Here is a 25,709-nt window from a genome sequence, read left to right on the forward strand (position 1 = left end):
ACTCTTTGCCATGAAGTGATAAAGATATGGGGATGGACATGCAGTCATTGGGCTGCTTGCAAGTGACCTACCTTCCAGGGATCTCCAACAAGTTGGCAGATCACGTCCACAGTTTTTAAACTACACGGAGTGGAGGAGTAGCCTATTGGTTAGAGCAGCAGGCTATGAACCAGGAAACCAGGGTGATCTTGGGCAAGTGACTTTATCCTCCATTGCCTCAGGTACAAACTTTAGATTGTAAGTCCTCTGGGGATAGGAAATACCTGCAGTATTTGTGAATATAAAAAATAAATAAATAAATAAATACACAAATGGTGTCTACAACAGTCAATAGCCGATGGACTATTCAGTCTATGGGTTCTCCCAGCATTCAACCCATTTAGAGTACATCAGAGAAAACAGAAAACTGGGCAAGGTGTGCTCCATTCTTGTAAGCGAACTCAGATAAATAAGCTCAAGATGTTTTTCCGCTCAATTGGAATGCTTTTTTTTTTTTTTTTTTTTTAGGGGACTCTGATCCTATATCTTCAGCTTGGTTCACACGTTTGATTTGCATATCTAGTAAAGCTGTCTAACGGTCCTCTGATTCCTCTCTGATCAGATCCATCCTTGTTAACTCAAGAAGAGGTAAACCTGTTTCATCAAAATCTTCCCTTACTCAGCTTGATAGCTTGGATGTTGAGTGCTTAGTAATCACCAAGTTGTCTTTACTGACGGAAGTTGAGGATATTCTAGTGTCTGCCAGAAAACCATCAACTTGAAAAGCCTATGGGTTTAAATGGAGTAGGTTCTCCACAATACCTTGAATCTATTTGCATGTTTATTCATTCTCTGATTCAGGTATAAGCACCTCATCAATAAGAGTATGTTTTAGTGCCGTGGTGGTTTACCATGCTCAAATTGACAAGCCTGTCTCAACTCATCTGTTGGTTTTACAACTGGAGTTTTCGTATGTTTTATGAACTTGGAAACTACCTGTACCCAGGGATGTAAACATGGTTCTGGCACAACTAATGAAACAGTCATATTAACCATTAGAGTTGACTTCTCTCAGGTTCCTGATGTTGAAAGTAATATTCCTTGTAGCAATAGTTGGCAAGGTTCAGGCTTTAGTTCATTATATGCCTTATACACAATTCTAACCACAATAGTGCGGTGAGTTGCCTGCGTTCTTGTTGAGGACACATGCAAACAATGGTGAGAAAACTCTTCAAACCTTAAACTGTAAAAGGGCCTTGGTGTACTACAAGGGAAGAACTCGGCCTTGTCATCTGGCTTCTCACCTATTTGTCTCTTACAATCCAAACAGACTGTGACAGTATGTAAGTTGTCCAGCTGACTAGCAGACTGCTATACCGTGGCAGGCTTACAAATTACAGACACCACCAAGGGTCATCAAGTTAGAGCCATAGCTGTATCCGTGACTCATCTGCAAGCCAAGCCTCATGAAGACATCTGCAAAGCTGCAATTTGGTCATCCGTGCAAACCTTTGCATCGGATTGCTGTCTGAGCAATCTCCTAAGAAGTGACAACCAATTTGGACAAGCAGTTCTGAGTAGCCTGTTCACCCAGTAGTCCACTCGTCATGGTGAGATCTTGATTGCCTTTTTTCAGTAAATTATTTACTGCAACTCTCAGTTTGGGATTCCTCATGTTTGGTGGCTAATTCAACCATCCCTATCAACAGAAAAAGCAAGTTTACTTACTGTAAATAGTGTTTTCCATAGATAGGATGAATTAGCCATGTTAAATACTCTCCTGCCTCCCTGGAGAATTAGCTCTAAATTCAACTGAGGGGGCTCACAAGGCAAGCCTGAGCAGGAATTCTCACATATGCTTAGTAGAGCAAAGGCTCTATGAGCTGAGAAAGAGGTCTGTTCGGTGCTGTTGGAAGATGTCACTTGCATGTAATGGCTAATTCATCCTGCTATCTATGGAAAACACCTTTTATGGTAAGCAAACTAGCTTTCTTAAAGATTTGTTGCCTTTATTATAATTCTGTTCAGTTTAGTTCATCTCTGTTCCATTTCATCTATCTTCTCCCAGTCTTCTAGCTCCTTCTCAAATTACTTCCCTGTCTTAACAAAGTCAGTTTTTTTGAAAGGACTTTGAGCTTTATGTGACTTCTCGATGGTCTTGGTTATGTTATCAAACCATTCTCTGATCCATTGGTGCTCAGGTATGTACCTACCTAAGTATTAGAGATACTGTCACGATTACCATGTTCAGTATGACCCTTCCCCTTCTGGGTTCCATCATCATTTGTTTGAACAGGGTCCCTTGAGTGGCATCCACATTCTCTCTATACTTACAGTTTCTGCAGAAGGGATTCTCCAGTCTGTGTCTGACAGATTAAAATCTGAAACCAGCAAAACTTCTCTCTTCTTCCCACCTTTTCAATGTCTTTGGCCAGATCACTGTCCATTTGGAGGCCTGTAGATCAAACCAGTGTAAATGGTTATACCATTGCATATCTAGATAGTAGGGATTTATTTATTTAGTTTTTTTTATATACCGGCATTCATGATAAAATCACATCATGCCGGTTTACATTCAAACAGGGTGTGCAGAAAAAACAATAACAGAATTTGATGCAGAGGAGTTGCAGTTACAATGAACAGGGGTAATGGAACTGGGACAAGAGAGAAAAAGCAGTAGAAGGTTAACGTCGTAAATTAATAATTATTTACAAGTCCGGAGTGGTTACAATCTTTGCATATGTAGTGTGATTCAGGTGTGGTCAGGGAAGGCTTGTTTGAATAGCCAAGTTTTTAATCTTTTTCGGAAGGTTGGCAGGCAAGGCTTCTGGCGAAGGTTCGTGGGGATGGAGTTCCAGAGTGATGGTCCGGCTGTTGAGAGAGCCTATTCTCTTGTGGTTATGTGCCGCGTGAATTTTGTATTGGGAACCTGGAGGGATCCTCTGTAGGCTTCTCTGGTCGGTCTAAGGGAGTTGTGTGGACTGAGCGGGTGTTGAAGGTCAAGTGACGTATGGTGGTGGATGGACTTGTATATGATGGTAACGGATTTGTAGATGATTCTGAAGTGAATAGGGAGCCAATGGGGATGTCATAAGAGGCAGCCAAGATCCATATAAGACACTATTCTGGGCAGAGATAGACTAATGAAGGAAGAGGAAGGGGCAGGGGGGGGATTAAAATAGTAAATATTTCTGTATGTGGCTTCCTTGCTGGGAAGGAGGATTTTAGAACTGAAATTGCAGGTAGCAGTGGCATTCTAGTTGCAGTTATTTCTTGGAGGGGGCACATACAAAGAAAAATAGCATAATTAAAAACAAAAAACAGAGCCAATTTAAATCTTTAGAGATATCCGAATTTGCTTTTAATTTAGTCTAGCTATACATTTTTACCAGATTACCTTTGACCTGTTCTGAGTTGTCTAATTCATTTTAAAATGTTTTAACATCATTATTACATTCTTTGTTTACTGTTTTGTAGCTTGCATATTTAATCATTGAACACACAACACTGATCATGCTTGCTTTTTGTTTTAAATGTTTTTATCTATTATAGCCACATGAAAAGCAAAATTGCCCAGAGTTACCACCATTTCCATCCTGTATGTCTACGTCACACTTCTTCATATTTGTAGCCATCCAAACAGTTTTGTTTATTGGCTACATCATGTACAGGTGAGTTTACAGAAGGAGCTGGTGCATGTTTTTCTGTGGCTAATAGAAGTGGATTATTTACAGCTGCATTAAACATACACTATGTTTTGACTAGCATGGTTTTATTTTATTGCATTACCTTTTGTAAGAACATTTTTGCTTAAGGCAGCCTCTCTTGAATAGCCAAGTGAGTGCATAATAAGGGGTATGTTCCTTTAGATGAATATAATTCTTGTTGCACTAACTTTCTCCTTGAAAAGAGCACTGGTGCTAAATGTTTTTACCCTGACACGCTTTTATTGGGTTGAGTGAAAGAGAAAAGGTGTGTTTAAAAATACATTTCCATTGTAAAAGTCCCAAAGTGTCTGTTAAGAAGGAATGACATTGTTTTGTTCTTTCAACTAGGGTTAAAAGTGATGAAGTGACCAGAGTAGCGGATAAGGGGAGGGGTGCAGTAGGTGTGGTCCTGGTTTGGATTTCAGTAAAGCATTTTGACACTGCTTTGCATAGACTGGTGCGCAAGCTAGCCTGTCTGGAAGTTGAAAGATAAATTATAAACAGTGAAATTGGTCGAGCTCAAGAACTCTTGTTTGCTCGGATGATGAGAAAGTGACCAGCGAGGTACCTCAAGAATCAGTGCTAGGTTCAGTCTTCCTTTATTGTCTTTTGAAGGCAATTTTCAAAGCCATTTCCACAGGTAAAACTGCATTTTACCTGTGGAAATGAGCTGTTTGAAAGTTTCCTACCCTGTTTACAGATGAAGGTACACAGTTTGTGCCGCTGTGTGCGCTTTTATCTGCATTGTAGTGGGTGGTGTTTCTGAGCTAGGATTAGGTTTCCATCTCGTCCTGCTACACCAGTCCAGTTCTTGATGAGTGGGTTGTTTCCCCACTGCCATCACTGTGATGTCTCAGCCACTACTTAGGGGTGGTGCCAAGCTGCAGTATTTTCTGCCTCCAGCAGATGGTAGGGGCTGGGTGGGTGATGGAGCAGTTCATCATTGGATCTGGGATCAGATCCTGGGCCAGGCTACTGGTTTCGGCCAGAAGTACGAGGCCCTAGTAGTCTCTCCCGTCCCTGATGGGGCTTTGGCTGAGCTTGGACAGGGGAAAGGTGGGAAAAGAAAGTTCAGAAAGAAGATACATTTTCTTTACTTCTGATCCCTTTCGGTCCTCCTCCTCCCCTCTCCCTTTAGTCCTCTGCCTTTTGACTGTTTTTCTCCTTCAGCTAAAGTTTCTAAGAAACAGGCAGACTCTAAGAAGAAAGCCGTTACTATGGTGAGTCAGTGGGAAAATGCTCACAGCTGTGTGGAGGGGACGGGGAACATTTTCCTTCGAGCCAGCTCTGGTTTGCACTGAGGATTTTTGGGCCGTGCGGTTGGTCAAATGGCAGTTGGCAGGAATCGCAGCAGAGGAGATGGACAGGCATGCTCGTGGCGCTTGTCTGCGTGAGGCCTGTGGGATACTGCGCGTGCTTGAGGACTAGGGAGAAGCCTGGTGTCCGGTGGCTGGCTTGCGCCCCCCTCCAACTGTTCTCCTTATCTGGCACTAAGGGCCCTGACACCCGGCTACAGAGAGTGCTCCTGAGTCCATGGCCAGTGCAATGCGCTTCCCGTGGGACTAGGCCCCTGGGATTCAGACACAGCTGGGCCTTCAGGGATGTTTGATGCACCCTCCTACCTTGATGCCGGTGGTAGTTTCCTCAGGATTCCCTTTTGGGGGGGGGGGCACATAGTCTGTGGTTCTGGGGTCCCATGGTGATTTCTTCCTGGAATTTTTGATTTTCTACATCGGGCCTTTTGTGCCTTCTCATGGCCAGGGGAGGGTAACGCAAGGTACTAGTGGGAAGGCTTCAGAGAACTTTCCACCAGTTTTGTTCTCCCAGGTCCCTGCTAAATGTGCGTGTGGGACTATTGAAGCATCTGGGCCTTTGTGGGGAGGACCCTGGGGGGCACAAAGGATCCCGGGATTGCTGAAGAGTTCAGCCTCCGTGGAGGAAAGGGAGCTCTCGCTGGGTCCAGAGGATGACTCTGTAATCCGGTTGTTTCGCAGAGATTAAATCAGACTTTAATAGAGTAGGTGCTCTCTTGCTCTGGAGGAGTTGAAACCTCAGGAGACTTCGGTGTGGGGCTCTTTTCTCTACGCCTTGAGGTGGAGGAGATGATGATAACAGAGTGGGAGTCCCCTGAATCAGCTCTTAGTAGTGTGAGGCCTCTACAGAGACTGTATCCTCTCCCGCCGGATACGCTTCAAAAGGTTTTGCAGGTATTTTGGTCACTGCCGCTAACTAGGTGGACCACTATTCTGGTGGAAGGTGGTGGGTCTTTACAGGGTCCTCAAGATAGGAGAATGGAACTTTCCTTGAAGAGTTTGTTCGTCTCTTCAGCGGCGGCGGTTCAGATCTCCATTTGCTCTGCACTTGTGGTACGGGCCCCCCTTCGTTGGATTCCGCAGCTTCTGGAGAGCGAGGAGGTGGCCAGGATGGAATCCTCCACTGCCGCCTTAGCAGGCGCTCTTTATGATTTGCTTCGGAGCTCGGCTCGGTTGCTGTTCAGTGGCTCCTGTTGATGTGGAATTTCCTAATACCGTCAGTGCAACCATTTCAAATATCCTAAGGTTTAAAAAAAAAAAAGGGTTTTTTTTCCCTCTTTATTTACATTTTTTACCCAAACTATCTATAATGATGATAGAAAGCTTCCAGTAGTCGGCATTTCCATTTAAACAAGAAACATTCTCCAGTTGTATTTTCCTCTCTCTCCAGTTACCAGCCATGAAATAGTGTTTTACTACTGCTATATGGCTTTCCATATTGGATTTACATTTGACACTTCTATACCTAAGTTTATAGATTTAGCATAATATACCAAAACTTTGTAAACTATTGCAAATACAAGCATCCCTTATGGCAGGGCTTCCCAAGCCTATCCTGGGGACCCCACAGCCTCTTGAGTTTTCAGGATATCTACAATGAATATGCATGAGAGAAATATGTATACCATGGAGACTCAGAATATGTAAATTTACCTCACACACATTTATTGTGGATATCCTGAAAACCTAATTGGCTGAGGGGGCCCCAGGACAGGCTTGGGAAGCACTGCTACTGTACATTGCAGTAGTAAAACAGCATTTTTTTTTTTTTTTTAGGATTTTACTGGTGAAAAGGTGCAGGGAAACGAGTAATTTTACTGCTACAGTGGGTTTGTGTGCCTGCCTAATGACCAAACCAGTCTTCAAAATCGTAGAAACCTGGAGTGTTCAGGAAACATGACGTATTTCAGCCAGTTTTTAAAGTCAAGTAGGACCTTCCAGTTAGGCTGATATAATGAGTGTATGTAAATTAAATAAAAGCTTTTAACGCTTTTTATTTTTTTTTTACCTTTGTTTATCCTTAGGAGCCAGCAAGAAGCGGCAGCGAAGAAGTTCTTTTGATGAGCTATTTGTGTATGCGTGCGCGTATGTATCTACCATATGTACGCTCGCAGCAAGACACGGGTTTCCACATGAGGGAATTTTTTTTTAGTGTCTCAAGTACTTTGCTAGATTAAATTATTGAAATTTTTTTTTGTGTGAAACAAAAAAAAAAACCTGGTTTATGACTAATGTAAAAGAACTAAACATTAAAACAGGGAGACTGACGTAAGAGACCTAGATTTTTATTTTTTAAAACATCTTTTTCCTATTTGATTTGCTTTACAACAAAAAGAAAAGGAGGCATGAGAAGCACTTTTTCATTTTTTTTTTTTTTTTTTTTTTTTTAAATCCATGCACATGATTATTTTACCTCCATGGTCCTGTTTCTGCTCCCACCAATAAAGTTGTTACATTCAGCTGACAGGAACCCGTGTTAGGAAATTGCCCATTGCTTCGAGAGACTTTATTTCCCATTTATGATGTTATTTTCAAGTCCATGGATGTCCTTGGAAGTAAAGGAAAAGGATAAATGGGAGGTCTCTTATGGGGGTGGTAAATGGGAAACGGCACTGAGGAATGGGGCAACACGACAAAGCAGTTAGATTGAAGTGGTTTTTTTTGTTTGTATAGTTATCTAGGTACCTCTTTGCCCCCTTGCTGATTAAACAAACATTTTAAGTAGTATTTTCTTTAAAAAGGGGTTTCTTTATAAATGTGGCAAGGTACTCCTGCTTATAAGCCAGAAGACAAATCTTACCAAACTTTCCTGGTGGTACAGCACAAGTGCATTGAGACTTGTCTTATCATGATGCACTCACTTGTACCATTGCTTATGTTAAATTTTTTTTTTTTTTTTGCCTAAAAGAAAATCACTTTTTTTTTTTTTGCTTTGTCTATGTGCACGTTCACTCTCTAACCATTCAACATAAAGCAACCAAATTTCAGGATACAATGACTGTAAATTAAAGAAGATTTTAATGTATTTAATGTAAATACATTATTAAACTGGAATAATGTTTTCTCAGAAAATTTATGGCTCGAGCTGAAAATGGGGGAGGAAGAAATCACTTTTTTCACTTGCTTTACCGGGGATGGCCAAAAGACGGCCTTATCCTATCATCATATTGAATTCTTTTGACCACTGTTGAGTGTTACACCCTGCACAGGTAAATGGATAAGGCAAATTCCCAAGAAATTGTTGTGAGAAAAAAGTCCTCTTGGGGAACTGCTATGCCATGGTTTCCTTGCTTGTTTGTATTTTTTCTTTTCTTAATTTTTGTTCTTGGCAGCAGAGTTGCATAGTCATGATGGCCTTTTTGGAGGTGAGGGAGGGTAAATTGTTGGCATGAGCCATGCATGCCTCCTGTTGGCGTCTGTGAATGTTGTGCAACTACGTTTCTGTATCAGATGTCACAGGTTTGTCTCCTAAGTCAGGTTTCCAGAGAACTTGTGCATTTACATTCTTTCCAATGTGTTTGTGTGAACTGACCTGTGTATTACTTGCTTGATTTGACATATATTGGGAGCAGGAAGCCCTGGTCAAACCCAAGCAACACGAGAACTGTACCTGCCCTAAGACATGCCCTAAGACATCTGGCATGTCAGATGTTTAAAATAACTGTACTCTTTAAAGGAACAATATCCCAACCTTTACAGTCAAAAATCACTTTGTCCCAGAGTTTCCCTACCCATAGTATTATTGAAAAGTTTCCTTACCTGTTTATAAGGACTTTCTTTAGATACTTAAATATTGTGGTATATCTCAGCTTTGTATCTTATTTGCTCCTATATGACTCCACTGGTTTTGACATACAATTGAGGCTTTGACTAGACAATATATGCCAGCAAAGTACTAACTACTACCATCTTACTGGCTTTCAATACCTAACTGGAGCTCTTGCATGCTCATTCACCAGGTATGCCAGCACCAAGGGCACCATATTGGAGGAGAGCTATAAGGAAGCCACAGTCTGCACTAATATCTCATATTTTAGACACTTATAGAGTTAGATTGAAAGAACATTCCAGGAATGTTTGGTATGACAGGTGAGCTAAATTGGGGGGGGGGGGGGGGGAGTGGATTTTTGTATGAAAGAGAGAGGTGAATAATGTTGGTTTTTTTTAGTGAACTTTGACCAAAAATATATTTTTCAGTTGTAAGATTTCTATTTGTTAGGTGAGAAGTCAGTATCTGGATGGTCTCTTAATGTAGTAGTATGTTATCCTTTGCAAAATTACAAGAAGATTTGTTTTGTAAGTACAACAGTTTTAACCAATATTCAGTATATTTCTTGCTACAATGAAAGCAGCAAGGCCTTTGGGATAGCTTGACTTGTGGTTAGCTAAGTATAGTTTGATCATAAAGCTTGATAGGGGCAGCATACAACAAGTTAATCATAACCATTCCAAGGATGTCAGACTGCACTGGTTCTAGTATATACCTTGCTGCATGCAGGGAGATGTAGTTCTGATTCTCCATCAACAAGCAGGCATGAATCGGCCATAACGCATGAGTGACATCTGATGGCACCAATACTGACCTAACTCTCAGAGCTCATTAAAAGTCCTATTGAGCATGCACAGGTGGTCTGTACGCACACTGCTTTGTAAGCCCCTCAGTCTCTTTGTTCGAGCTATGCCCCAGATATATTCACAGTCACTCTCTCAACATTTTTGTCTTTGGCCTCCTTATTTTGGCCTTGTTTTCTGCCATGTTGCATTTATTATTTCTTTTACCACTGCCTTGGTAGATGCACAACAGAACTTTTCAGGTCTGGAAAAATCAAAGTCTTTAAAAGCCTGCATTTGTGGGCATCTTATGTTTTATCATCAACACACATTCTGTATGCTATTGCTGCCTGGGTCTGGTTCATGACGCTTCCAACTGTGAAAGTTGTGGTTGGATGTCCCCAAGGATGCAGCAGTATCGTGCCTGAAAGATGAATGCCTTGTGCAAAGCACTGTCTGGTAAGACCCCCGACTCCTTTGCACAAGGCTGGGTAGCAGAGATGCTCCTTCTGTTGGGAGTTCTTTGGTACCGCAAATATCTGAGGAGGGATTCAACCCCCTATTTTCTGCAAGTCAGGAATGGCCTCTGCCCCTCTCCCCACCTGTGACGCTGCCTCCCAGATCCATGACAAGTTAGGCGTTGAGTGAAGCACTGAAGATGATGGCACCAAATGAAGTGTCTAGCAGATCACCTAAGCAGCACAAGTGGTTCACTCTGGGGTTGTCATTAACGCCGAGATGGGAGATGGCCACCTGCACTGAGGAAGCTTTCTCCTTTCTAGCACAGAAGGTCCATGTGGTGCCAAACTATTTGTTGTATCCAGAGCCAGCCCTGGCATTGTCCATTGTATTGTGCAGCATATACTGTTGTCCTTCGGCAAGGCACCGTCAGTATCATCAGAGCAGAGCACCTCGATGTACAAGGATAGGTGTCAGTCCATCCTGGCAGAATAGAGCTTTGGTGCAGAAAATGGTACCAATGTCCGGTGGTATTGGTCAGCGGGACACAGTGGTGTAGCTGGCATGGTCTGTCAGAACCCACCACTACTGCAATTGCTACTACTGTGCCTTAGAGCTCTTATTCAGCAGTGCCTCACTGAGGCAGAACCAATCTAGGTGTCTGAAGAGGATGTCTGCCCCCAACTCTGGTGCAAAGGTTCCTTGTCCAGTGGGAGCCCAACTAGCAGAACTGATGAAGAATTTCTTTGCCTTCTTGAGCCCTGAAGACCAGAGGGGGAAGCTGGATCTTTTTCTGTCCAGGATGGAATTATTTTTTCTGCATAGTCTGACCTCGCACAGTCTGTGATAAATTCAAGCCTCACCTTGAATTTTGGCATTTGGAATGAGTCCTTGCCCTTAGGTGCTAAATTTACCTTTGAGTGAATCACCTTCATGGTTCAGAAGGGGAAGATGTGGGGTCAGTCCACTCTGCATTCTTGCCAATTGTTTCTCCATCAGATCAACAAAGGTCTCCTACTCAGTCTCACTTATTGATATCAGTTTAATGAGGATGACTCTATGGGGATCCATATTGGACCTGCCTCCAGATGATCTTTGCTATTTGCACTTTCTGGATAAATTAGCAAAGGCACATTCCAATCATGAAAGGAAGGCACATAACCTAAAAATGGATGTTTTCAGTTTACCATTGCTCTAGCCTCTGGGGCCATATCCGATACATGGGCTTCTCAAGGATCTACAAACGAAAATGTGGCAGGCTCAGATTTCATGTCTTCTGGTAACTCAAAAGATTGATTTGCAGTATAGAGTCTATGCCTCACTAGGCTTTGATATAGTCCAGTTATTGCACCACTGTATGGTGCTGGAGTCGTGTTAAAACTAGCAAATGGGCACCCAGGATCATTCTCACACATCTTCTGGGAAGGATCCAAAGGTATTATATGTGTTTGAGAAAAAGATCTTTCAGAGATCCATGCTTAGTGCTGGGATTGTGGGGCATGAGTTTGTGGTGCAGTATCTTCATGAGTGTGTCCAGAAGATGAAGCCTTGACAGTAGTCAGCCTCTGGGCATGCAGATATCTGCTGAGTTGTAGAAGTTACAGAGAAGCATCTTATCGGGTATGCATAAGTGGGTTTTGAAACTGTGGCCAGAACCTCAATGATCTCTGTTTGGAGCGTGAGAATCACTTGGTAACTTGGTTGCCTGGTGAGACCTCATGTGCCACCTAGATAAGATTTTAGAGAGTGCTGGAGAGTGACTGTCATCATATATATGGTACCAGTGACATAGGAAAGTGCAGGAGGGAGGTTCTGGAGACTAAATTAGGTTCTTAGGTAGGAAACTGAAATCCAGAACCTGCAGGGTTGCATTCTCAGAAATGCTCACCTTTCCACATGCAAGGCTCCAGAGTTTTAATGCGTGGATGAGACAGTGTAGAGAAGAGGATTTTAGATTTGTTAGGAACCCATGAACGTTCTGGAGGAATGGGCTTCACTTTAAAAAGAGTAAAACTAGGCTGCTGTCACTAAATTAAACTAGATGATGGAAAGCTAATAGTCACTGAGAAGCACAACTTTGAAGGATACTAACAAAACAGGAATGTTAGGGCATCCCAATAGAGAGGTTGCAGTAAATATTAAAATAGCCCAGGTGCCTTTAAATAAAGAGCAGACAGAGCAGAAATATTCCAGATTGCTCTTGTCAACTGATAAGCAGCTTGCAAAATACATATTTTGAAACGTCATAACATAAGAACATGCCATACTGGGTCAGACCAAGGGTCCATCAAGCCCAGCATCATGTTTCCAACAGTGGCCAATCCAGGTCATAAGAACCTGGCAAGTACCCAAAAACTAAGTCTATTCCATGTTACTGTTGCTAGGCTATTGGCTATGTGGCTATTTTCTAAGTCAACTTAATTAATAGCAGGTAATGGACTTCTCCTCCAAGAACTTATCCAATCCTTTTTTAAACACAGCTATACTAACTGCACTAACCACATCCTCTGGCAACAAATTCCAGAGTTTAATTGTGCGTTGAGTGAAAAAGAACTTTCTCCGATTAGTTTGAAATGTGCCCCATGCTAACTTCATGGAGTGCCCCCTAGTCTTTCTGTTATCCAAAAGAGTAAATAACCAATTCACATCTACCCATTCTAGACCTCTCATGATTTTAAACACCTCTATCATATCCCCCCTCAGCCGTCTCTTCTCTAAGCTGAAAAGCCCTAACCTCTTTACTCATAGGGGAGCTGTTCCATTCCCCTTATCATTTTGGTAGCTCTTCTCTGTACCTTCTCTTGTCTATATGCAAATGCTAGAAACCTAAAAAATAAGATGGGAGAGTTAGAATGCATAGCACTAAATGAAGAGGCAGATACCTGGTGGAAGGAGGTTAATTAATGGGACACCGTGATACCAGGGTACAAAATATATTGCAATGATAGGATAGAGCACATTGGTGGAGAGGTGGCTCTATATGTTAGAGAGCATGGAGTCAAACAGGATCAAAGTTCTACAGGAAGCAAAATGCACTGTAGAATCTTTAAGGATAGAAATTCCATGTGAAAAGGGGAATAAAATCACCTGGCCAGAATGAACAGACATGATGAAATGCTAAAAGAAATTAGGAAAGCTAACAAAAATAGCAATGCAGTAATAATTGGCAATTTCAATTACCTCTGTATTGACTGGATAAATGCCATATCAAGGCATGCTGAGAAGGTAAAGTTTCTAGATTTAAATAAATTACTGCTTCATGGAGCAAGTAGTTCAAGAACAGACAAGATGGGGAACAATTTTAGACCTAATCCTTAGTGGAACACATGATATGATATGGTTAAAGAGACCAAATCATGTGATGATATCGCCATTGCCATCTGGCCCTAACATGATCAAATTTGACGTGATAACTGGAGGGAGGACATGAAGGAAATCTACTACGATAGCATTTAACTTTCAAAAGGGATATTATGAGAAAAATGGATAGGAAAAAACTGAAAGGAGCATCTGCAGAAGTTAAGAGTTTAAACATACCATCTTGAAAGCCCAGAACAGATGTATTCCAGACACTAAAAAAAAAAAAGGGTGGAAAGAAGGCCAGATGACTGCCGACATGGTTAAAAGGTGAGGTGGAGTGGATTTTCTAGCCAAAAAGAATATTCCTCGAAAAGGGATCTGAGTGAAGAAAACAAGAAACAGCATAAGCATTGGCAATTTAGATTCAAAGCATTGATAAAGAAGGCAAAGAGAATTTGAAAAGAAGCTTGCTGTAGAAACAAAAACTCATCATACCTTTTTTCAGGTACATTTGTAGCAAAAAGCCTGCTAGGGAGTCAGTTCTCTCACACATGCTCTCTCTCTCTTCCCCCCCCAAGCACTCTCACACATGCGCTCTCTCTCTCCCCCCCAAGCGCACTCACACATGCGCTCTCTCTCTCCCCCCAAGCGCACTCACACATGCGCTCTCTCTCTCCCCCCCAAGCGCACTCACACATGCGCTCTCTCTCTCCCCCCCAAGCGCACTCACACATGCTCTCTCTCTCCCCCCCAAGCGCACTCACACATGCTCGCTCTCTCTCTCTCCTCCCCTCAAGCACCCTCACATATATACATACGCACACACCCTTCTACACATACTCTCACTGGGCCCTTCATATCTGCCATGAGCAGGATGGGCTCTGCATAACAGGTGGGGGGGGGGGGGGGGATTCTACGCTTCACAGTAGTGCAGAATTCCCCCAGGGCTATCCACCAGAGGCTGGCTGGTCATTTGTTTTGGCAGCAGGGTGAGGCAACAGCAAAAATTACTCCCTCCTCTTCTTCCCCCCCGCCCCTCCAATGTTTGCTGCTTGAAGCGGCCGCCTCACCCTGCCTCATAGAACTGCCCCGGCCAATGTAACACTTTTTTTTTTTTTAAAGGGTGACCTGAGAAACTCAGACCAGTGAGCCTGATATCCGTGATGAGAAGAATGGTTGACACTATTCTAAAACACAAAATTTATGAACATATAAATAGACATAGTTTAATGGGATGAAATCAAATTGGATTTAGGCAAGGGAAGTCTTGCCTCACCAAATTGCTACACTTTTTTTTTTTTTTAAGTCATGAATAAATGTGGATAAAGGTGATATAGTTGTTTATACTATATCTGGATTTTCATAAAGAGTTTGACAAAGAACCTCCTGAGAGATTCTTGAGGAAATTAAAAGGTCGTGGGATAGGGAGCAATGTTCTGTTGTGGATGGAGAACTGGTTAAAAAATAGAAAACAAAGAGTAGGGCTAAATGGTTAGTTTTCTCATTGGAGAAAGGGGAAGAGTGCCCCAAGGATCTGTACTAGGGCTTCTGATTTTTAACACATTCATAAATGGCCGCCTGATGGGAACGAGTGTGGTGATCAAATTTGCTGAAGACACAAAATTATTCAAAGTTGTTAAATCACAAGAGGATTGTGAAAATTGCAAGAGGACCTTGCAAGACTAGGAGACTGGGCATGCAAATGGCAGATGCCATTTAATGTAGACACGTGCAAAGTGATGCATCTAGGGAAGAGCAACCCAAATTATAGCTACACAATGCAAGGATCCACATTGGGAGTCAGCACCCAGGAAAAGGATCTAAGCATTGTCGTGGATATATTGAAATCCTTTACTCAGTGTATGTGGCAGCCAAGAAAATAAATAGAATGCTAGGATTTATTAGGAAAGGAATGGAGAATAAAACAGAGAATATCATAATGCCTCTGTATTGCTCCTTGGTGCAACCACATGTGGAGTACTGTGTGCAGTTCTAGTCACTGCATCTCAAAAAAATATGTAGCAGAGTTTAGAGAAGAGTGACCAAAATAATAAATGGGATGGAATGATTCCCCTATGAGGAAGGGCCAAAGAGGTTAGGGCTCTTTAGTTTTGTGAAGAGACTGCTCAGGGGAGATTTGGTAGAGGTCTATAAAATGAGTGGAGTGGATCGGTAAATGTGAATCAGTTGTTTACTCTTTCAAAAAGTACAAAGGTTAGGGGTGTCATTCAATGAAGTTATTAGGGGATACATTTAAGACAAATGGGAGAAATTTTTTTTATTTTTCCTCAACTCCTAATTAAACTCTAGAATTCATTGTTGGAGGATTTAGTGAAAGCTGTTAGTGTAGGTGGGTTTAAAAAAAGTTTAGACAAGTTCCTGGAAGAAAAGTCCAGAAACCATTATTAAGGTGGACTTGGAGAAAATCTATTCCTTATCCCTGGGATAAGCAGAATGGAATCTATCAACCCTTTGGGATCCTGTCAGGTACTTGTGACCTGGATTGGCCACTGTTGGAAACAAAATACTGGGCCTGATGGACCTTTGATTTGACCCAATATGACAAATCTTATGTTCTTATGAGGAAGCTCACATGGTTGAGAGTGAGTGGTCTCTGAAGATGTGTATGACTGATAGATGTGCCGTGTAGTGGCGAAAACTTACTCAGTAAAAGGTGCAGGAAGTGTGGCTCCGATCAGTGAACATCAGTCCACTCTACAGCAGTGGGAGACCAGCTACCCCATCAGATGCCAATACTTCATTTACAAGGTGTTTTGTTTTTTTTTCTAGAGATGACCCTTTCATCATTTTTACCATTATTGAACTCCTGCTCTGCTTCAATAACTGGGTCCAGTTTTTAACATCATTGAGGCCCACCTCCGCTGGTGAGTGGAAGAGTCCTGTTCTTCTGGAGTGGATCCACATCAAGAACAAATGGGTCCCAAAAGTTGTGGAGTATGGCTATCACCTGCATTTTTCTTGCCCTCCTCTGGCCCAACAGAGGTTAGCCTTCAGTTCCAACCTCCTCTCATTCTGCTCAGCTGCAGCTAGAAGTAGCCCCTCTCCTTCAGCAAAAGGTGATCAAGCTAGTCCTACCTCCAAGAATGTGGTCAGGTTTTCTATTCCTGGTACTTTCAAATCTCCAAGAAATCAGGGAGATTTGAGTCCTATCGTGTATTTACAGAAGCTGAACAGACTGTTATTTGTTTTATTTATTTATTAGGTTTTGTATACTGTCACTAAGACACAGTCCATTGTAATGATTCACAACATATTAAAAATTAGACAATTGTTTTAAACCTAGTACAAATTATAAATAATCATATCCTTAAAAATCAATCCAAGAGAAATTCAAGATGAACTCCCTCCAAAAGATTTTACCATTCAGTCAACCGAGGGATTTGGATGTAGGGAACATATGTGCCTCTGGATCTGTAGGAAACTTATGTGCACATTCCCATTCAACCCACCCACTGGAAATTCCTCAGGTTCATGGTGATGAATCTCACTACAAATACTAGGTGCTTCCATTTGGCTTCTGTGGTTCAAAGTCTGATCACGAAATATCTTGCAGTTCTAGCTGCATAAATTCATTGGAAGGGAGTTTCTGTGCTCCTATACCTGGACAATTGGTTGGCAATGGGACAGTCTCTGTGGGAGTGCTGGAGTTTCTCAGTACAACTATCTGGTTTCTCCAGTCCTCTGAGATTCCTGGTCAGCTTCTCCAAATCCATCTTGGTCCCATCTCATTTGAGCCTAGATACTTATTTCAGGAGAAGTTTCTGCCTGTTGAAAGAACCAGTATTTTGAGAGGCCTGGCGAGTTCCCATTCTTTTTACTCTTTATTTGCAGTTCAACAAAAATCCAAGAACAATTACCTTGTTAGGCAAAGTAATCAAAGCAGACAAATAAAATGCAACCAATATTAAAAGAGAAAATAAACACACTTCACACTAATGTCCTCCATAAAAGAGAGCAAAACATCACTGAACCTAAAGGAAAATGCCGAACCAAGTCAAGAAATACAACTGAACAAACTGCAACCACCCTGATGCCAATCCTAAACGAGCCGGGATAAGGAAAATAGATATATTGGTTAACCTTTAGGCACTATAGTATCCTTGGGTGTAGTCATGGAGTGGAACCTGGGACCAGCTTATTACTAAGGAAGAAAGTTAGTTAAGCAGGCTCAAACGTCATAATATTTAGCAATACATTTACATAGAATTTTGAGAAAAAATAAAGCTCCTATCTGAATCACTATAGGGTACAGCGCCACCTTTTTTCTTTTGAGTGGCTTCTGCCACATCTAGAAACATTCTAGCCTCTAATTTTTCAAATATATTTCCCTAAATTTGAAAAATAACCTCAGTGTACAGTCTTACCTTCTCCAACACAAAGCTCACAATTAAAAGTTGCTGGTGTAACATATGCTCCTCCTGAATTGTCCAAAAACTGCTTAAAGACCCAGACTATCGAAGGAAATAGACAGTTCCAGTTTTCCTGTAGACTTTTGGGCAATGGCAGATAGAAGACCCTGGAAACTAATATTTAATTTCTTTATTTAGATTCTGATTTTCGAGCAAAGCTTCAGGGGAAATCTTCAGTATTTCCAACAGATATTTTTAAAGCATTTTTTCAGCAATTATTTTCTCTGATTTGAGAGTCTAACCAATGTAAATTTTTACATTTGAGAACATTCTCAAAACTTTCTGACATTTGTGCAGATAAGTTATGTCTGTAACCATTAAAGATTCATCCTGCTGAACTTTGTCCATATGAAGTTCTAAAGTTTCCAATCTCCTTATTACAATCTGAAAGCACAGTTTCCTGGGCTGAAATTTTGGAAATGAGATTAAATCTGGGTTTCCAGCTAGGTATACTGACCAGAAAGAGTCTTATCCAACCCTTCAATATTAAACCAAAAGCCATTTAGATAAGAAATTGCCATGCTGGATCAGACCAAGGGACCATCAAGCCTAGCATCCTGTCTCCAACAGAAGCCAAACCAGGCCACAAGAACCTGGCAATTACCCAAACACTAAGAAGATCCCATGCTACTGATGCAATTAATAGCAGTGGCTATTCCCTAAGTAAACTTGATTAATAGCAGTTAATGGACTTCTCCAAGAACGTATCCAAACCTTTTTTGAACCCAGCTACACTAACTGCACTAACCACATCCTCTGGCAACAAATTCCAGAGCTTTATTGTGCGTTGAGTGAAAAAGAATTTTCTCCAATTAGTCTTAAATGTGCTACTTGCAAACTTCATGGAATGCCCCCTAGTGTAAATAACCGATTCACATCTACTCGTTCAAGACCTCTTTCACATCCCCCCTCAGCCGTCTCTTCTCTAAGCTGAACAGCCCTAACCTCTTAGCCTTTCCTCATAGGGGAGCTGTTCCATCCCCTTTATCATTTTGGTCGCCCTTCTCTGTACCTTCTCCATCACAACTATATCTTTTTTGAGATGCGACGACCAGAATTGTACAAAGATAGATTACGTAACAGTTATCCGTCTAAATGGCTTACCCAGCTATATTCAACCTTTATCCGGTTAAATTCTAGCCAGCTAATAAGATAGGTAGCTAAAATTTAGCCGAATATGTAAGGGACTGGCCAGGGGTGCAACTGGGAAGAGTTGTTAGCCATCTAAGTTAACCGGCCAACTCCAATATTCATAGTTAGCCAGATGACTTAGCTGGCTAAGACTAGTTGCATCAAAGAACTGTTTTAAAGTTAGCTAGCTCTAGTTAGCTGGCTAACTAAGATAGCTGGCTATATTCAGTAGTGTTGCTGCACTGTTGAATATGCCTCCAAAATTAGCTGGACAAGTTTACCTGGCTAACTTTGCTATCCAGACTATTTGAATATAGACCTCCAAATATGTTCTAGTGACCAAAGAAAGTTCCTGCTATTCCAAGCCCTCTACTATTGTGCTCCCAGCAGCAAACACAGTTGACGGGCCAGTACCAACAGTTTCATCCAAAGAGCAAAAGGCGCCCTGCAGCCTGCTGAATTCCACAACTGCTGCTCCATCATAGGAGACCAGTCAGATGAATGGCTTCACTAATATCAGTATCAAAGGCAGTCTTTGTTTTATTTAGGTCACATGGCTGCTACAGTTCAGTTGGCTCCTCTGACTTTGTACAAGCAGGGTCTTCAGTGGATCCTCCAGGACCAGTGGGATCAGTTCTATCAACCATTATCCCACCAAATTACTGTAACTTGTCATGTTAATGCCCCTTCATTGATGAATGAACCCAGAAGTTCTGACAGCAGGTGCCTCGTGTCCCAGCGCATCAAATAACCCTGTCTACCGATGCCTCTACCGAGGATGGACGTGAACACCTGTGGTATGTGGACCTAAGAACTTGGTCCCTAGAGTTGCTTACAAATCAACGTTCTGGAGCTACAAGCCAACCGTTACGTTCTAAGGTCATTCTCTCATCTATTCTTGGGCAAGAGAATTTTGATCCAAATAACCAGATGGTCATGTTCTATATGAACAAACAAGGTGGCATAGGCTTTTATGTTCTCTGTGAGGAGGCCATCCGAAACTGGTCGTGAACCAGACACAACACTCATTCCCAAGTGACCTACCTTCTGAGAATCCAGAATACCTTGGTGGATTGTTTCGGCAGATTGCTGCAACAGTACGAGTGATCCTTGTATCAAAGGGGCATGGATGACCTGTTAGTTGCTGGTGGAAGCTGGTGATTGACCTGTTTACCTTGGAGGACAACAAGAATGTCAAGATTCAGCTCCATACATCTGAACAGCTACAGATTAACTCCCAATGCTTTTGTGCTAGAATGGGAGCGCCAGTCTACTCTAGGCATAGCTGCCAATTTCTCTCATTGACAGAACTGTCTAGACGGTCCTTCAGGACAAGGTTGAGGGTAATCCTCATCCATTGACCTGGCCATGGCAAGTATAGTATCCATTTCTAGTCTGTCAGTTCAGCCTGAGTTTTCATTGAGGATTTTTCAACTTTTATCATTCAAAAAATAAGAGGTGGCTATTAATGTGTAGTCAGTGTAGAATATGAGCATTTTACAAAGCACCAAAAATAATATTGGTGAGGATTTCAGAAATAATTTCAGGACTCTTTGCAGAGGACCCAGACTTGTCACAGAGGAGGATGGCAGGTCTACCATCTGAACCTGCTATTGCTAGACCTCATGGCTCGGATATTGAATGTGCAATAGTCTCCTTCTTACGCTTTCCTAAGGAGGTGGAGGACATGCTGATTTCAATTAGACAGCCTTCAAACAGAAGATCCTCACTTTCAACTGTAAGAAGTTCTCAAAATGGTGTGGGACTTGATTCAATATCCTCAGCACCTCTTCAGTTAAGAGTCATCTCTGTGCCATTGTGGTATATCGCCAGCAGGTGAAAGGGGCTCTGGTCTCTCTCCATCCTTTTAGTTTCAAAGTTCATAAAAGGAATGTGGCATTCCAAACCTCTGGTCACTAAACCTGCAATGTCTTAAAACCTCAATGTAGTCCATGCTCAACTCATGAAATCACCCTTTCAACCTCTTCAGTGAGCTTGAAGCTTCTGGCCTGGAAGGTTTCTTGTAGCTGTCACTTTGGCACAAAAAGTAAGGGACAGATCTTAAAACCGCACACGGGCGTAAATTTGTTCATGCAACACAGCGCGAACAAATCTACGACCGATTTTATAACATGCGTGCGCTGCCGCGCGCATGTTATAAAATCCAGGATTTGTGCGCGCAAGGGGGTGCACAATTGTGCAACTTGCGCGTGCCGAGCCGCACAGCCTCCCTCCGAGATCGCTCTGAAATCGGAGTGGCCTTGGAGAGCACTTTCCTTCCGCCGCCCCCCCCCTTCCCCTCCCTGTCCCCCAGCCCTAACTAAAACCCCCTCCTGACCTTTATCTAGAAAGTTACGCCTGCCGGCTAGCTGCCGGTGCGCCATACCCCAGCACGGCAGCTGTGCCGGAGGCCTCGGCCTCTGTCCCGCCCCCGGAATGCCCCTTTTTGCAAGCCCCGGGACATACGCGCATCCCGGGGCTTGCGTGCGCCGCTGAGCCTATGCAAAATAGGCTCGGCGCGCGCAGGGGCAGATTTTCTCGGGTTACACACGATATTTTCTCGGGTTACACACGTAGCCTTTGAAAATCTGCCCCTAAGTGAATTGCAGGTTCTGTTTTCCTACTGACTTTACCTACAGTATTTTTCTCAACAAGATGGCTCTGAGTATTCACCTTAAATTCCTTCGAAAGTGGTGTCAGCTTTTCACATCAAACAAACTATTGTGCTGCCAACTTTCTTTCCAAGACCACATGCGCTCAAAGGAGAATGAGCTCTTGTGTGTCTTGGACTACAAGACAGCCCTTACTTAATTTATAAAGAGGACTCAACTTCACCATTGAGTGCCTCAGCTGTTCATGTCCTTTGAGCCCAATAGATTGGGAAGGGCAGTTGCCAAACAAATTTTGTCTAATTGGTAGCGAATTGTATAATATACTGTTATGCTCGCACTGGCTGGTTTACAGACTAGATTCTGTTTAGGCTTATCAAGTGAGAGCCATTGCAATTTCAGTGGTTCATCTCATGTCCACTTCTATTGAAGACATTTGCAAAGCTGCTACTTGATTATCAGATCACACCTTCACATCCCATTGCTGTCTGGACAGCAGGTCCTGAAGAGACAGTAACTTTGGACAAGCAGTTCTGCATGACCTCTTCACCTAGTAGTACATTTGGTAGGGTCAGATTGCCTTAATTGCTCTGCAGAGCAACTCTCAACTTGACTCGCCCTGCATAATGACTGATTCATGCCTGCTTCTTGATAGAGAAAGCAAGTTTGTTTACCTTTAAACAGAAGCATAAATCAATCATGCCTAAAACATACCCACCTTCCTGGAGAGTTTAACATCTCGCTAAATGTTTCTCTCTGAAGAGACTGAGGTACTCACGAAGTAGCGTGTGTAAGGGAACGCCCACACATACTTAGGAAGACTACTTTTTTTTTTTTTTTTTACACTGAGCTCTGGGAGCTGGGACCATATCTGCCCCAATGGATGATGTCTATGTGGAATTTTGTTAACAGGTAAGCAAACTTGCTTTTCCCAATTGATTTCTGTAAGAAAAACCTGAGCTACATCTCCCTGCACATATTGGGGTAAAACCAGGACTGGCTTACCTTGTACATGGCACTACATGATTGCCGTAGCTATGCAATACCATATAAAAGCTCTGGAAAAACTTTGAAATTGTTGGTTTATGGCAATTGGATAAGGTGAAAAATGTCACGGATTGAGTCCTTAGGCTGTGAGGTGGTTGATATAGCCCAGTAGGTGAATTCAACTGGGCCCACGCCAATGGCAGGCAGACATGCACAGGCTGGGACACGTGACAACGTATCACAGCAGAGGCTGGTGCAGGCAATAAACAAGCAAAGTCAGTATCTGGGTATTGGTTGAGGAAGGCAGCAGTCAATCGGAGTTTATATCCTGACCAAGGTCAAGGCAGGTGGCAGTCAAGCAGAGTGTGCATCCGGGCAGAGGTCAAGCACAGAAGATCAGGAGGGAGGGAGAACTTGGACGAGGGTTGGGACAAGACAAAGGCAAGAGCAGGATGCTAGCAGCTTGCCCTGCAGGCTCTATGCACAGCAGAAGACCTGTTACTGAGACATTGGCATGGTGGATGGCTGGGGTTTAAATACCCAGCCTTCCATGACATCATCACATGGTGCCACAAGCCAGTTCCCGCTGTGGAGCCCTTCACTTGGGGGGAAAAGCACGTGCCTATTTAGGCAGCCTAGCCTCAGAGGCTGTACCCCACAAAGAGAGCATAGGCATGTCAGGGGTGAGTGAGACTGGCCGTGGCATGGCCCCACAGTCAGCCCAATGTTACAAATGAAATAGTGGTGTATGTTGGCTACCGATAATGTCCTTTATTTCTTTTTCTGTATGGACTAATTTTGAGAAACAGAGAGAGAGAGAGATGAAGTAGTTACAGGTCTTTAAATCCAATCTGCAATCTAAAGACATTTTTTTTTGGTTAACATAGAACTGGGGTGTGGGATTTTTTTTTATTTTTGTTTTGAGCTTTGCCTGCTTAGAGGCCTTTTCTGCTTTCATTAGGAACAGAAAATATAGTGCATATTTCCATGAAAAATGGTTGAATGTTTTCAGTCTGGTAGGTTTTTTTTTTGTAAACTTTGCCATTTCATTTGTGTTCTAATACTTTTCATTTTCCTGGACTGGCAATCTTTAAGTCTAATTTTTTCTTTCTAGTATATTTGATACCACTGAATACATGTCATAAAAGCGTGGCTCAATCGGCCATCTTTGTATAACCTTATGAATTGATTTCTGAATATTTATTTTTCTCTTCTTTTGGAGTATTATGGATTAAAAATTAACTGCAGATCCAAAATATCTAGAAATAGTATATGAACGTTTCAGGACTTTTGTCTCTTGGTTTCAAAAAAGCCTTCATATTTGTTTATAGCCTATGATTTAATATCTTTATTCAAATTGTTTAGAGCTGCCAATTGCAGTATCAGATGTCTGTGGTCCTGCATCTGCAGTTTTGACTTTTTTTTTTTTTAAAGACTACAGTATTTATTAGCTGAAAACATTTTTACAAGACAGTATTCCAGACCTTATTCATTTGTCTTCAGGAGCACCATGTCAGGACATGAGTACTGTCACACACGAACACTGAACGGTAATGCTGGCAATTGGGAAGGGAAAAACATGAAAATCATCACAAAATATCTACTATCTGTACATCTTCAGCATGACTCTCCTGTGCTACATTGCATCTTTTTGACTGAACAGGAACCTTCTGTCTATAGGGTTGAACAATTGGACTCTGCACATTGAGACTCTGTGAATACCTTACTGACTGGGGTGATTGCTGACCTCCCTGCTGGCATGAGATCTGGAGCCAATTGAAGCTTGTCAGGTGGAACAACAGACTCTTATGCACTTCGCAGATTTCAGCAGTCTGGAGCCGTGGAATGCTCCATCCTGGCTTCCGGTAGGGAAGGGAAAAAAAAAGTCAAGGCTTTTCCAAAGGATGGCGAAGAAAACAGACACATTCTGCACTGCCGTGGAGGTGCATAGGAATGGCGCAGCAAGTTGGGGTAGTTTGAAAACACCGGCAAGCAAGATAAAGAGAGGTAGTATGGGGAGCGAGGGGAGAGAGAGAGAGATGAAGTTGGAGTGCAAGGATCAGAGACTGTAATGTACAAACAGGACAGACTTATTTTTGTGTGACAGATTGCTAGTTCTCTTTGTTAGGTAACTACCACTTGCCACTTAATCTGAGCACTACCACGTCCCCCAGTGTGAATAAATTTACTTCATAAACTAGAAAGAGTAAGTTTTTGTGTTTTGTTTTTTATTTTCCCCCTGGACATTGGCTCCTTTCACGGTTTTTAATATTTGACTACTTTAGGGGAGCCTGCATGTCATGGTGGGTTGCTTCGCTATATCAGAAGGAACGACATTTTTTTTTATTTTTTTTTTTGCCAGGGTAATCTTTGCAGCAACTGTACAACTTATCTCAGGGATAAAATTATAACTCCTCTTTGGTTGTGCTTTTTAAGAGTATTTGTATTCTGAATGTGCCCTAGCATGGAGAAACCAGGTTAGCATGTTGATGGCCCCTGCATAGACAATTTTGGCTTTTTTAGCTTGTAGACAATACTTGAGCACAAAACAGAGCCTTACAAAAATGAATTTTGGTAAAGGCAGAAAAATTATACTGTTTGTGGTCAATATTCAGAAAAGAGGCAAGTGGACAAGTTATAACTTGTCATAGATATTCAGCAATATAAATGTTCCACTGAATACACTTTTCCAATAACTTTAGCTAGATAACTCTGAAACTTAATAGACTATGTTTTAATAAAAACGGCTATGCCTAAAGTTATCCAAGTATGTGTACCCGAATAACTTTAGCTTTGACTGGCAAAAAAATAAATCTTTACAGGTCTACAGGCTCAGACACCCCTCCCTCCAAAAGATTACAGAAAGTTTGCAGGTCTGTCGGACCCAGGTTGCTCCGTGCCCCCCACCCCCCAGTACAGGAAATATATCTGGCTTTCAGGCTCCCTAGTGCCCCACACAGAACACTCTCCTCAAAAAAAAAAAAACCCTCGTCCAGCAGCACAATACAGTATGATGATAGTGCTACTGGTGATATCCAACATTGCTTTCACAGCATATGCTACCAGGGTTAATTGTCTGAATAATAATCTTGACAGTAGTGCAACCATCGTACGGCCCTGGTGGTGGCTGTGGGGATTTTGGGATGGGTTTGCAAAGGAGGAGAGGGAAAAGAGCCTGGAGGCTGGATGTATTTCCTGAATTTGAAGGGGGGAGGGGGGTCCTCAGTCTCTGTGTTTGGAATC

General features: G+C 42.3%; 1 protein-coding gene across 4 annotated transcripts in view; it reads left to right on the top strand.

Annotated features, from left to right (window-relative positions):
- The window catches only part of LMAN1 (lectin, mannose binding 1), a 140,882-nt gene extending 115,418 nt beyond the window's left edge, over window positions 1-25,464 (top strand). Inside the window, exons 12-14 of one of the 4 annotated variants that reach the window (XM_029579419.1) lie at window positions 3,532-3,650; window positions 7,024-7,084; window positions 23,901-25,464. In XM_029579419.1, the coding sequence (XP_029435279.1) occupies window positions 3,532-3,650; window positions 7,024-7,060 (156 nt within the window). In that variant the 3' untranslated portion in view covers window positions 7,061-7,084; window positions 23,901-25,464. Of the gene's footprint in view, window positions 1-3,531; window positions 3,651-7,023; window positions 7,268-23,900 lie in introns of those variants that run through there. The other 3 variants (XM_029579411.1, XM_029579427.1, XM_029579402.1) reach the window with 3 other exon arrangements.
- The last annotated feature ends 245 nt before the right edge of the window (window positions 25,465-25,709 follow it).

Source organism: Rhinatrema bivittatum, chromosome 1 (genome assembly GCF_901001135.1).
Source record: "Rhinatrema bivittatum chromosome 1, aRhiBiv1.1, whole genome shotgun sequence".
In the NCBI taxonomy this organism is placed as follows: domain Eukaryota; kingdom Metazoa; phylum Chordata; class Amphibia; order Gymnophiona; family Rhinatrematidae; genus Rhinatrema; species Rhinatrema bivittatum.